This window comes from Crocuta crocuta, unplaced genomic scaffold (genome assembly GCF_008692635.1).
Source record: "Crocuta crocuta isolate KB4526 unplaced genomic scaffold, BGI_CrCroc_1.0 scaffold971, whole genome shotgun sequence".
In the NCBI taxonomy this organism is placed as follows: domain Eukaryota; kingdom Metazoa; phylum Chordata; class Mammalia; order Carnivora; family Hyaenidae; genus Crocuta; species Crocuta crocuta.
This window is the reverse complement of record NW_027527401.1, coordinates 28,869-42,579: the sequence shown is the minus strand read 5'-3', so window position 1 is coordinate 42,579 and position 13,711 is coordinate 28,869. Positions and strand designations below refer to the sequence as shown.

Sequence of the window (13,711 nt, the reverse complement as noted above, 5' to 3'; positions counted from 1 at the left end):
GGCAGAACTCGCCGAGCCCTGCGTGTTTCCAGGCGTCTTGCACACTCCGACGCCTCCTGCCACCTGTAAATCAAGCGGCCTGTGAATCTTTCATGGGCTTGTACTTAAAAATAGATGAGGTGAGGCCTCTGGGCCCGATTCCCAGGTCTCTGCATGGGCAGTGCCAGGGCCACAAAGTCCGTGGGGAGGCGGGGAGGTGGGGGAGGGCTGCCCGCCAGGGCACGCGGAGCCCGGGACGTGTGGCCCCGGGTCTCAGGCACATCGCCACCTGGAGGCGGTGTCTGGAGCTCCTGGGCCGCGGGCTGGGGGGGGGTTCTGGGAGCCGAGGAGCAGCATCCAGGGAGGCGCTTCTCCTAGAGGACTTTTGGGCTGGGGCACGGAGGGACAGCAGGGGACAGGGAGAAAGGCGGGGGGGTAGGGAGACACCGCTGGGCAGAGGAGGGGAGGAGACGCCCCGGGGGAGCCAGGGCCAGAGGTCTGGTGTCCGGAAGAGCTGGGCCCCCACGTGGCAGCACCCCCCCAGCCAATCGCACCCATGACATGCGTGTCCGACCTCTGTATTTGAGGCTCTACCAGCAAGCAGAACCTCAGGTCTCAGATGGGGCCTCGCAGATGGCCTCGCCCACCCCCCACCCCAACAGACAAGAACACAGGGGCCCGAGAAGGCATCCCAGGGACCCCAGGCAGCGAGATGAAGCAGGAGCCCAGAGGCAGACCCAGGTGGCCCCCAGCCCCCAGGTGACTTGGGACCAGCCCTTCCTCCCGGGGCCTCAGTTTCCCTGTCTGTGCGCAGTGGGCCAGGATGGGTGCCTGGGAGCCTGGGAGTGAGACACCAGGCCTGCCCTCTGGTCAGCTCACCCCTGGCCTAGCTGGCATCCAGACGCCATCAGCTGCCCCAGCCCGCCCCAGGCCGGCCCACCGGCTGCCCTCTGCCTCACCCCGCCCGCTGGCTGGGGAGCTGCCTCTCGGGGCCAAGGAGCCTTGGAGGAGCCCTGGCCCACTCCGTTCCCTGCTCGCTTCTGGGCAGAGAGGAGGCAACGAGCGGTAGAGAAGGGGTGTGGGGCTGGGGGGCCCTCCATCCTGAAGGCCAGCATCCTGCCTCTGGCACGGGGGGCGGGGGGCAGGTTGGAAGGAGGCCCGAGGGAAGCCTGGGGACCGGGAGGGAGGGGGAGGGCTGTGCCCTGTCGCCAGGCCCCGGCACCCTTCCCGCAGCCCCCAAGTCAGAGGGCCTGCTCCCCTCCACCAGGCTGTGGCTGGAGGGGGGCTTGTCTGTCCCCCAAGCCAAGCCGGAGGCACCTCGCAAACCCAATCTGGAGACTCAGACTCACCAGTTCAGAGATGAGGCGGAGGAGAGGAGGTGGGGGCCCGACTCTGCAGAGACCGGGGCCCGGGTGCCACCCACCGTCGGTCCTGACCCAACGGGAGCGATGCCGGGGCCTCAGTCCCAGAGCCATGCGCCCGGGGCGACGGGGCAGCCCACACAGGGGGTCCCCGACCTCTGAGCCAGCCAGGCCCCCAGCGCCTCAGCCTCTCCGTGCGGCTGCCCCCTCCATCCCCAGGGCTTGGGGGCGGCAGGTCTCTGGCAAACGAATGAATGAATGAATGAATGCGACAGTGAGGGAGTGAAGGGAAGGAGTAATACTCAGAGGAGAGCACGTGTGCTGAGGGGAGCCTGTCAGCCCACCGAATACCCGACGGGGCACAATCAGGGACACTGTCCACAGAGACACCCAGGAGCTCTGGAGGCCGCGGCTGCTGGCGGGAGCGGTTGGGGTCTGTCCGTGCAGCCCGGTGGCCGGGACGGTGGTGGCCCTGCTGGTTCCCAGACGCGAGAACGCAAGTCGCGGGGATGGACTGGGCGCAGCTGGCCTGCGCGCGGGCCTCAGGTACCACTGCCCCCCCGGCTCTCCATCTTCTCCGTGACCCCGCCCCACGAGGCTGGGTGTCTGACCTCTGTGTACCCGCACATGCACACTTGCTCGAATGAGGGGGCAGTTTTAGACCAATAGCACTGAGGGACAGGAAGCAGCCCCTGAGGGGTGGAAAGTGAGTCAGAGCCCCTATCTGCATTCATTAGCTCAGTTAAAGTCCAGGTGACTTCATATGTGTACATATAACCAAGGAAACTCCCCCAGGAGCGCAGGGGCCACGGTGGAGGCAGAAGCCTGGCAGGGGGAGATGAGGAATCTGGGTGAAGAGAGAGGCCGAGACACTGCTCAGGACCACTGGGCACAGTTATGCAGGTCGTGCACTGCACAAGTCTAGAGAGCGTCAACAACATTAATTACAACTGGAGCTGACCTCTCAAGAACAACCAGCCCTGGTTCTCTGGCCTTTGACCGCCACTGCACACTTTACCACCTGGAGGCCTGGACAAATGAGTCCTGAGTCTAGCTGAGTGGTTCCTGCTGCCTCATAGGGAAAGGTCAGAGGCAAGGTTCCCGGGTTCAGCCCAGGCCACCCCACCTCACCTGCCTCTGCCTGGATGTCAGCCAGCACTGCTGCCAACATCCACCTGAGTCACTGCTTAGGGCAGGGGTGGCCTCCTGGTGACCCATCCAGACACCAGTCACTGAGCTAATGAGCTTGGAGCCAGAGCATGGCCCGCCCCCGCCCCCTACCCCCCCATGCTTGCGGGCCGCTGTCTGTGCTGTCCTGGGGGCAGGGTCTAGCAAATAAAATACGTGACACTGTAGGAGTTGAGTTTCAGACACATAAGGACCACTTTCTTAGTTACGTGCATCCGTGTAACATAAAACATATTTATACTAAGAAACGTTATTAGTCTTTCTGAAATTCAGATCGGACCGGGGGCCCTGGGTTTTATCTGGCGACCCCTCCCCCAGACTAGAGCCGAAGCCCCTGGGTTCTCAGCCAGCCGGGCCTCTGCCAAACGCCGGGCAGCACTGCCCTCTAGTGGACAGAGCCCGGGAGGGCGGAGGCAAGCAGGAGGCGGGGCGAGGGCCGGGGGGAGGGGCNCTCACGGCCTTCCCCTGAGCCCGCAGTCCCGTGCCCCCTCCGCACCGCGTCTTCCCCTGCGAGGCGGGGGAGTCGAGCCCCCCGCCCGGCCGCCGCCGAGGCCAAGGCCGGGCGCGCACACCCCTGCGCCCTCCCTTCCGCCGCAGCTCTCCGCACAGACACCTCTCCCCTGCCTCCCGCCCGCAGCTGGGGTGGGGCCGCCCAGTGCGGTGACCCTGGACTTGGCCTCTGTGGCTGCTTCCTCCGTAAGGATGTACTGAACAGTGTGCTCCGTGACCGAGCTGGGTGTGATTTCAACCACAGAAGTTCACTGTTTTTCTTCCAGTATGAAAGGCAGTGAAAACGCTTCTGTGGGCCCCTAGCCGTCTGCGGGCCCTGCGTCCCGAGCTGTGGGCTTTGTGGGCACGGGTCTAGCACGGGCACCATTTCGTAAGGGTCCTGCGGGATCACACCAGCCACTGCTCCCGACCAGGCACCACCAGGCACGGGCCCTGGGACCAGAGGCGCGGGGTGAGACCGGTTCTAGCAGGTGGACGGGCATGAACCCTGTGCCTGATGCTGGTCTCCTGAGGCCACTTCCCCATCCAGTGGACACAGCAGGGCCACAGCCATGACTCCACCCCTACTCAGAGGAGGGGTCCCTGGAAGCCAGGGGCCGAAGCTGGTGCCTGCAGCTGGTGCCGGACAGAGGTGCTCACCGCTGCCTGCCCTCAGCCCTGGGGGGAGGGGAGAGCCCTGCCCCAGCCCTGGAAGTCCCTCTCAGGTCCTGCATCCAGGGGAGGGCCCCACCGGCCCAGTGGGGGGTGATGACCCTACCATCCGCACAGAAGAAGCTCTCAGCAGGCAGCTGGGTGAGAAGCCCGCAGTCACAGTCACAGATGGGACAGGGCATGGCTGCCAAGCACACGCCCCTTCTCGGTCAGGGCCTCCCAAGGGCTCGCTGCGCTTCCCTGCTCACTGCAAGCCCTGTCCTTGCCCAGCTGAAGGCGGTGGCACTGCAGGTGGGTCTGTTGTGTTTTTTTTTTAAACGTTTATTTATTTTTGAGAGAGAGACAGAGTGTGAGCAGGGGAGGGTCGGAGAGAGGAGACGCAGAATCCGAAGCAGCTCCAGGCTCTGAGCTGTCAGCACAGAGCCCGATGCGGGGCTTGAACTCTTGCGCCGTGAGATCATGACCTGAGCCGAAGTCAGATGCTCAACTGACTGCGCCCCCCAGGAGCCCCAGGTGGGTCTGTTTTTATACCAGCTTCTTAATATGCGGGTGGAAGCCAGGCTGACCACGGGAAACAAGACCAGCGTGAAGGGGTCTGGCAGGCACCGAGCATTCAGCCCCCACAGTGTCACAGGCAAGCGTCAGCAGGCCCCAGGGGTCCTGGAGAGGTCCGTGACCCCCACGGCCTCCTGGGGAGGACTTGCCTCCAGAGAGCGGAGCCCAGAGGAATGGCCTCGTGCGGAGGCCCCGCCGGCCTGGGGCGGGCGGGTCTGTGGGTTCTGATGCGTCTGTGGGCATCCCACCCCGGAAGCTTGGGTCCCTGGCTTCGGGTGAAGCCTTCCCTTCCCTCTTCCACCCAGCGCCACCCCCCGACACCCAGGCAGTTCACCGCAATCTGTGCTCGTTTGTGATTCTGCGCTTCGAGGCGTGTGCACTAGACCCACGACAGCGATTCTCCCACACTCGCTCCGTGGCAGCCACAGCATGCTCCGAGTGCTTCCTGGCGTGACACGGAGGTGCCCCCCCCCCGTTTTGCACACAGCAAATGACAGTGCGGTGGGTGCCTGGATGGGGGATCCTGGCCACCCTGTGAGCCTTCCTCTGAGTGGACCCCCGGAGTGGCGGTACCGCGTGTGTCCAGCAGAGAGGTGCAGGCAGGGCTCAGGAGGAGTCAGAGCCACAGGCACAGGACGTGGAGGGTGGGGGCTGGCTGCTGGGGGTGGGGAGGCTCCGTGTGTAACAGGACAGAGCGCAGCCTGGGAAGACGGAGGGTCCTGGAGATGGACTCAGGACGCAGCTGCCCAGCGGTGTGAATGTCCCTGACCCCCTGAACTGTGCTCCTAACAACAGTTAAGAGGGTGAGTCCAGTGTTCTGTGTACCTTCCCACAATGACACTGATCATTAAAAAGTGGGTTTGGGGCGCCTGCGGGGTTTGGTCGCTCGAGCCTCAGACTCTTCGTTCTGGCTCACGTCATGATCTCGCAGTTTGTGAGTTCGAGCCCCACGTTGGGCTCTGTGCTGACAGCGCAGAGCCTGCTTGGGATTCTCTGCTTCTCACTCCTTCTGCCTCCTCCCCCGCTCATTCTCCCATGTGCTCTCTCTGTCTCTCAAAGTAAATAACAGATAAGCAAAAAATAAAGAAAACATAAAATAAATAAACTAAAAAGGCAGCGGGTTTTACCCCCACCCCGGAAGCAGGGGTCTTTCCTTCCCCACTGTCACCCCGACACAACCAGCTCAAAGTCTGTCCCCGAATCCTGCGGGTGTGGTGGGGCCGCGGGGGAGAAAATGTAAGTGAAAGTGGAGAGCGCACACTCTCCTTTACAAGAAGTGCCACGCCACGTGTCTGCCCTGGACAGGTTGTGACATCGACTCCATTTCCTCATCGACTACTGACTCAGAACACCGGCCCCACACGGCGGCCAAGGGCTGCTGTCCCCCGGGAGGCAGCCGGGGAACAGCCCCGGGATCAGAACTGGGCGGGAGGCCAGAGGTCAGTGGCCAGGGGCCGGCGGTGGGGAAGTGAGATAGAGACACAGAGACAGAGAGACACAAGGTGTCCTGGCCAGGTCTCCTAGGTTCCCCGAGATGTCTTCTAGGACTCGGCTCTGGAGCCTCCTCCTCCAGGAGGCCCTCGAGAGCTTCCCAGCTCAGGTGCACGTCTTTTCCGCACACTCGTCTCTCTGTCTCAGCCACCAGGCTAGGGTCCACGGTCGTGCGTGTCTTAACAAGTGAGCACTTGTTGGTGGCTTCTTAGTGACTGACTGAGTGGAGTTCCAAGAGCAACGAGAAATCACCAAGGGCTTTGGTGCACGAGGTGAGGCGGGAACAGCTCCCCCTAGTTCATCGTGCTGAGTGATCGTGCTGNCGGGGACCCCCTTCCTCCACCCCCGCCCCAGCCGGGACTCGCACTTCCTCCCGTCACAGCTAAAGCAGCCCGAGTGAGGGTTTGCTGTCCGGGGCAGAGGCTTCGCGCACTCTCCACCCCCAGGTCCTGAGTGATGGTGAGGCGCTCGGTACATTCTGACGTGTGAACGAGTCAGTGGACGTCCAACGGCGGACCCTTCCCCGGGCCGACGCCTCCCCCGCCCTCCTGTGCTCACATCACGAGCCACTCACCCCGCTCGCTCCTCCGGGACCCGCTGTGGGCACTGCCCGCCAGGCAGACACGGGCCGTGGAGCTGCCGGCACTTACCTGCCCGACCACGCCGACCACGCCGTCCACGCCGGGGCCCACGGGCTGCCTGGTGCCCCTCCCTCTCCCACCTCCGATCCTACCCTTCCCAGTGCGCTCCCTCCGCGCTGTCCTGAGCCTGCCCGCCCGGGTCTGAGGTCGGTTTTCCTGTGCGCCAGCTCTCACCGCCCACGGGCTTGGGGGCCTTCAATTTTGAATTCATGTTCTCTTGACCTTAATTGGTGGGAATCCCATCCACTGCCCTTGGGGGGGGGCTTCTGCGGCTCGCCTCGCACCCGCCCCCACCCCCGACAGAACCCAGTTTGTTCCTCATTGGTGGAGAAGGTCCCCGGAGTCCGGAAGCTCAGTGGGAGGGGCCCTTGCATCCAGCAGGGGTGGCCGCCCAGAAAGAGGTGTCCACATCCTCAGCCCAGTGGCCGGGCGTGGGACCTTATTTGGGAGAAGGGTCTCTGCAGATGTGTTGAATCAAGGATCCTGACGTGGGATAATCCCTGGATTATCTGGCAGGGGCCCCTAAACCGGTGACCACAATCCTCATAGGAGATGCACAGAGGAGAGACAGACAGACACAGGGTGAGGCTGTGGGACGGGAGCGACCGGGCCACAGCCCAGGTCCCCGAGGGCGCCCAGAGGGCGAGCACGGCGCCGCCCACACCTACATCGGGACCTCCAGCCGCAGAACATTGAGAATAAAGTTCTGCTGTTTTAAGTAACCCTTTGTGGTCACAGCGACCCGAGAAAACGCAGTCATGCCCATCTCTGTGCTGGTTCCCTGACCCAGAGCGAATGACCAACCCAGTGCCAGTCCTGGGAGGCTCACTGCTTGGGCCCAGGAGGGAAGCAAGCAGTGTGTGCTGGCAGGGGGCAGGACCAGCAGCTGGCTCTGCTCAGGGGTACCCTGCAATCAAGGCTGGCTACCTGGAGGAGGGGAGGTCTCCCCACAGGCTGACGGATGAATACCCGGGGCAAGAAGTGGGGGAGAAGAGTGCTTTGGGCAGAAGGAACGCACACAGGCCAGAAAAGAGTGGAAGGCTCTCAAGGACCACAGAGTTCTGTCTGGACTGTGGCTGTGGCAGGGACCTGGAGACANTTGAGGACTTACTGGGGCTGAGGATTCACATGCCAGCAGCTGATGCTGGCCGTGGGCGGGACACCGGGCTCCAGGCCACACTGAGTGTCCTCACAGCCTGGGTGCCAGCTTCCCCGGGGTGAGGGGTCTGAGAGAGCAAGGTGCACGCCAGCAGTCCCACTATGCCAGGAAGGGGGTCTGGCCACCACACAGTCTTCAGGATGAGTCAGGTGCACCCAGCCGGCCAGGTGGGAACGAAACCACAGCAGGGGATGCTGAGGTCAGACCCAGCGCAGAACTTTCTTACTGTAGCACCACACGCTGGAATGTGTCCGCCGAGGACTCTCCCTGGAGCTCTAAATGGGGGACGATTCCTCCGCGCCTTATGGACGGTCAGCCTGGGGCTCCGAGGGGAGCCGTTGGCTGCAGGCCCAGAATCTTCTTTCTGATTCCACAGCTCAGCCTTCAGCCACCCTCTGCCGCCGCCGCCTACAGTGCCCGGGGTGCCCACGACTGCCGGGGGTCACAGGCCACCAGCCTGCCTGCCCCGCTGCGGGTATCTCCCTTTGTCCCCGCTCCGTCTCCCCGCCCCCGCCCACAGCCTGACCCCTGCTCGTCTTTCAGGAGCTTCTCCAGGGATGAAGAGGTCCCCGGGTCCCAGACAGAGGCCGACTGGGCCCTGGGTGCAGGGAGTGGGGGTCCAGGGGAGAGCCCGACATGGATCGGGGGTGGGGGTCAGGGCCTGGGGGGGCTGCGTGGGAGCCCTGGCCGAGGGGACAGCATTCACCAAGCTCGAGGCAGGCAAGAGCAGATGCATTCTGGGACTGGCAAGAACAGTGAGGTGGGGGGGGAGGCTCACGGAATAAGGACAGTCTGTGGTCCTGGAGGACCGTGTCACCCAGAGGGAGAGCAAAGCGGGCTAAGCACCCCCAGGATGGTGCCCTCAGAGTTTTCATAGTTAGGGGCCCCGTGGCAGTGGCCAGCTGGGGCCCTGCAGAGCGTTTATCACGGAAAACAGCTAAAGCCTTTGACCCAGAAATGTCACCTGCGGGCACCCGTCCTAAAGTTAATAATTAAGGAATGGGGCATAGACGTAGCCCGAAGGCCACTCACGTAGCCTTGACTCAGGAAGGAGAAAGGTCAGACCATCCTAAACACCCAAGAGGCAACTTGTTACATAAATGAGGGTCTGTTCAGGCAGCAGAAATCACATCGCCCTGGAAATGGCGCCGGGGCCCTGGGCTCGCAGACCCACCCGTTAGAAGGGTGGGTCCCTTCTAACGGAGAAGCGTGGGCCCCAGGGCCCTGGGGCCACCCAGATTCCCCTCAGGAAGTCCCAGATGCTGGGGAAAAACACGTCTTTCTGAGGCCCGAGGGAAGCTTATCCTTACAATGACGATTAGACCATCTCTGCTATGTATCATCAACATGAAAACACAATGTTTCAAACTTCACTTACAACTGTGGGTCCCCGAGCGTGTGGCTGAGGACTCCAGTTCTGTTGAGAGAAGCAGGTCGGGGAGACGTGGGGGGATGTGGCCGCATTCACAGACCCGCACACGTGTGTGCGTGAGGACAGGCAGGCGCACATGGCCGGCGGGGGCTGAACTGCGCCCCGTCCCACACGCGTGCGTGCAAACAGCTGCCCAAACAACAGGCACTTGCTTCTCACGGTTCGGAGCCAGGAGGCTGGGGATCAGGGGCGGCTCCTGGTGAGAACGCCCCTGGCTTGCGGCAGCCACCTTCTCTCTGCGTGCTCACCTGTGGGGGGAGGTGGGGAGGCAGAGACATGGAGAGGGAGAGAACTCTGGGCACCAGCCCCCTCGCCCCCTCGTCCCCCGCCTAACAGCATCACACGGGGGTTAGAGCTCAACATGTGAAACGGGACAGGAGTCAGCCCACAGTAAGGCTTCCCCTCGTACGAAAAGAGAGCACGGGTACAGCCAGCTAAAAGTGAACTGGACACGGGAAGGTTTACACACACACACACGTCCCTTAAAAAATCCCACAAAATCACATGGAGGTTTGCCAAGCCCTCCCCACACGGCACCACCAAAATCGTCACCGTGGAAACAGTCACAGGCGTGCTTATTCCTGGTCAGTCTGTTTCGTCACGGGGTTTCCGGCCGTTCCCGGTGGGCCTCTCTGCCGGCGTCGGGTCCGGAGGCCGGTGTGCCCGCGCGACAGAGCTGGACCCCAGCACCGCCCCGGGCTTCCGGCTGCGCCCCGGGCTGGGAGAGAGTCACCTGAGTCAGGCGCTGGGACCTCCTACCCACCTTGTACTCCCTTCTTAAGGAATAAAAGTTTTGATCATTTGAGAACGCCGAAATACGTACACGTCATTACAGAGTGGACCGGGGTCCCCTCCCTCTCCCCAGCCCATCCCCCAAAGTGAGCGCAGTTAACCGGCTGCTTCTAAACAGAGACCCGCACACGTGTGGACCAGTGCGTGTACACGCACACCACGGGCACACAGCACACGCACGCGGGGGCTCACACGATTGTTAACGACGAAGATGGTACCATTCTACACACACTGCTTTGCGATTTGCTCCTGTCGCCGGAGCGGGTTGAAGGGCGCCCCCGCGCGGCTGTTCTGTCCTCCTGGAACCTATGAGTGTGACCTTTGTGACCTTGGCAGAGGTAATCAAGCATCTAGAGGTGAGACCACCCTGGATTACCTGGACGGGCTCTACTCCCAGCTGCTGCTCTTATGAGAGGAGAGGACACAGCAGGGAACAGACAGGGTCTGGGGGCCTGATGACTCCTGCCCCTTGTCCTGTCCCCGCAGAGAGATGGCCCGCGCCTGGGGAGGCGGCCCTGAGCTCCTGACAGCTTCCGAACTGTCCTCCCCCCTCCCCGGCCCCCGGAGGGGTCACCCTGGGGCCCTGGGAGCTTCCCAGCTTCCACCCCTCTCCAGAAGCCCCCACACACAGAGAAGGTGCCCCCTCCCCTGCGTGCCTAGAAGGTCCATCCCTGCTGGGGAGGCGGCCCTGAGCTCCAGCCTCTGTTTCCCAGCCAGAGTGAGCCCTCGGAGCCACGCACTCCCTGGCTGCTGGTCTGTGCCGCGTCCGCGGTGATCCTGGGCCCCCTGGGCTGAAGTTCCAAGTCCAAAGCCCTCGTCAAGGCCCCTCAGGAGCCTGCTGCCGACTCAGACCTCCAACTTCACACCCTGCTGTAGGGCACGCAGGTTCATCCCTGTCTGTTGCCTCTGGGCTTCAGCACACTCTGTTCCTCTGCTGGAACTCCGTTCCTCCCTGGCCGCCCCCGCCCCTCCTCCTGGAGGTCCTGGTGCAGACATGACGCTCCCGGGGCCTGGCCTGGGGCCGCTGGCATCTCACCATGTGCCGGGCTCCTCATTCCCACACCTCCCAGAGCGCCCACCCGGAGGGGACGTCATGGCCCCTGACCTCAGTCCAAAGGTCACTGGGGCCCAGGGTAGTGGGATGGGTTATACCTGGAAAGGCAATTCTCCCAAGGCCTAAGTCTTCATTTCTCCATTTTTCCTGCGACATGCTTGTGCTCAAGAGTACAGGGTACCAGCACCCTGGAGTTTTAGTCGGACCTGTGACTCTCCAGAGGGAGACTACATTTCCCAGCCATCTTTGCAGCAAATAAGGTCATGTGACTAAGCTTATAGAAACTTGCACAGAAATGGTATATTATCTCCAGGTCCTTAAAGGGAGAAGCATGCTTTTCGCTTTGCTCTTCCTCTGTGCTGGAGTGTGGAGGTGATGGGCGGAGCTGGAGCAGCCATTTTTGACCAGAGGACAGAAGCCATGCCTTGAGGACTCCAGCACAAAAAGGCAGAAGGAGTTTAAGCTCCTAACAAGGGCTCTGAGCCCTTGGATGCTTATCCTCTGAGCACCACACGAAAGATAAATAAACTTTTCTCCTGATTCAGCCGCTTTTATCTGGGAGTCCCTTGGTGAACCCTGTTACATTTTCGTTAACCCTTGGGCCAGTGATGTAGACGGTGTAGGTATTTGATCTGCGTAGTGAGCTGGATGGTGTCCCTCCAGATTTACATCCACTCGGAACCTCAGAATGGGGCCTATTTGGAAATAGAGTCTTCGAAGGCCATGTGAAGACGCAAAGACAGAGAGGGGACACGCAGGGGGATGGCCACCGTATGACGACAATGGGAGAGACGGCGGCGAGGCAGCCACGGGGATGCTGGTGGGCAGGAAGGACCCTGCCCTAGAGCCTCCGCAGGGGGGCCACCCTTCCCTTTCAGACTTCTGGTCTCCACAGCCCTGGCAGACTCCGCTCCCTTCGTCTTCAGCCTCTTCCATCTGTGCAGCAGGCGCCAGGGGACCCAGATGGTTTGCGCCTTGCAAAACTTCAGGGCTTTTTGTGTTTTTTCGCTCTTTTGCAAAATTACAGATTAAAGATACCCTTTTCAGGGCCATGAACTGTAGGAACAAATGACAGCTGCTGATCGTGTGGGGCCACTTGTACAGGCTCACGGTGGCACCAGCTCTCTAACCCCACCTGCCACTGGCTGCCGTTGCCACGGGGATCCATCACGGCGACACCTGGCATCACCAATGGGGTACAACATAGTGGACTCTGTACTGACGTAGAACTGGTCACTGCACACCAGACCCAGCGCCTGCCGAGGGCAGGCTCACCGCTGGGCAGTAAGCGGACACCATCTAGGCCCCTAGCTCCTGGCAAATGACTCCACCAGACTTAGACCCTCATTCGGGGCTATGTATCGCACTTCCAGACCGTGGGTTTCACCTGCGTTCTGCCAAGGTGCTTCTTTTATCACAAAAGACACCCCATGGCAGCCCGGGGCTCAGGTGTCCCCCCCCAGCGTGTGGTGTTGCTGAGCCTTGGGATGGCCTTCTCCAAAGTTCACTTATGAGATTTCTGACTCCACTTTGTGCCCTCTTCCAGCCTGAGCACCAGAGCTGTCCCCGGAGGGGCACAGGTCTCTTTGATCCCTTCCTGAGTAATGGCGAGGATGAAAGGGTGGGGGGTGGGGCTACGTAGATCTTTTTTGGTTGTTCAGTGTTCTACCCTAGGATGCTTCTTCTTTCCTCCTAGGGTACCCTCTGACCACCCTGGGGGGCCTATGGAACACAAAGTTAATTCTGGTCCAGATCCAAGGATAAGGACCACCTGATTGAGGACACCAAGTGCCTGCAGAAATTGCTGGCAATCTGCCCGCTGGAATTTTCTGGAAAACCAGCCTCCAGGGTGCTGGGGAAACCTGTGAGCACGCCGCTGCAACACCACACAGGAGTTCATCTTTTCAACAAACATGTGTCAGAACACAGCCATGCGCAAAAAAGCCCAAGAAAAATCCCGAAACACAGAACCAAACTCCAAACTACTACCTTGACCTATATCCTGTACCATATACAAAAGTTAGCTCCAATGCAATCATTGACCTACACGTAAAACCTAATACAGTCACGCCCCCCCCCCCCATCCACAGGGGATACATTCCAAGGCCCCCAGTGGATGCCTAAAACCAAGGATGGTACCGAATCCTCTATGTACAGACCTATGTTAAAGTTTCATTTGTAAATGAGACACAGAAACAGAGTAACAACAATAACTAAAAATAGAATGCCGCTAGCAATATACTGTAATAAAGTAACACAGCCACAGGCTCTCTGTCAAAATACCTCACTGCCCTGCGCTGCCCTTCTTGTGATGCTGTCCTTGTGATGCTGTGGGAGGATGAGGTGCCCGCGTGATGGGATGAAGGAGGCGAGGGCTGCCGCTGACTTGAGGATCTGCCAGAAGGAAGGTCGGTCAACTGCTTCCACCCTGGACACCAGGGAGTAAATGGCAGACACTGGTGTCCCAAAACCTCCAGAAGAAAACCCAGATGTTTGCACTGCTTAATTAGGCAAAGATTTCTTAGATGTGACAGACGTGAAATGCACAAACCATAGAAGGAAAAAAATGGGTCACCTGGACTTCATCAACATCAGGAGCTTGCGCTCTTTTATTTTATTTTATTTCTTTCTTTTAGGATCTTGTGCTCTTTGAAAAACACTTAGGAAAACAAAAGACAAGCCACAGGCGGGGAGAAAAATCTCTGCACATCACCTGTTTGATAATGTGGTGGCATCCAGAAGATACAAAGAACTCCCAAAACTCAATAACAAGGAAACAACACAGTAAAAAGGAGACAGGCAAAAATAAATATAATAAATAATTTTTAAAAATACACGTTTTAGCAGAGAAGCTATACAGGTGGTAAACAGCGCATGAAAAAATGTTCTGGAAGGTCA

General features: G+C 60.4%; 1 protein-coding gene across 1 annotated transcript in view; it reads left to right on the top strand.

Annotated features, from left to right (window-relative positions):
- The first annotated feature begins 1,849 nt into the window (after nucleotides 1-1,849).
- The window catches only part of DIPK1B (divergent protein kinase domain 1B), a 20,589-nt gene continuing 8,727 nt past the window's right edge, over nucleotides 1,850-13,711 (top strand). The window contains exons 1-11 of the mRNA XM_077753113.1: nucleotides 1,850-1,886; nucleotides 3,166-3,224; nucleotides 3,342-3,489; nucleotides 3,903-3,980; nucleotides 5,550-5,712; nucleotides 6,353-6,476; nucleotides 7,912-8,010; nucleotides 8,056-8,137; nucleotides 9,878-9,973; nucleotides 11,709-11,779; nucleotides 12,360-12,434. Coding sequence (XP_077609239.1) covers nucleotides 1,850-1,886; nucleotides 3,166-3,224; nucleotides 3,342-3,489; nucleotides 3,903-3,980; nucleotides 5,550-5,712; nucleotides 6,353-6,476; nucleotides 7,912-8,010; nucleotides 8,056-8,137; nucleotides 9,878-9,973; nucleotides 11,709-11,779; nucleotides 12,360-12,434 — 1,032 coding nt within the window. The remainder of the gene's footprint in view (nucleotides 1,887-3,165; nucleotides 3,225-3,341; nucleotides 3,490-3,902; nucleotides 3,981-5,549; nucleotides 5,713-6,352; nucleotides 6,477-7,911; nucleotides 8,011-8,055; nucleotides 8,138-9,877; nucleotides 9,974-11,708; nucleotides 11,780-12,359; nucleotides 12,435-13,711) is intronic.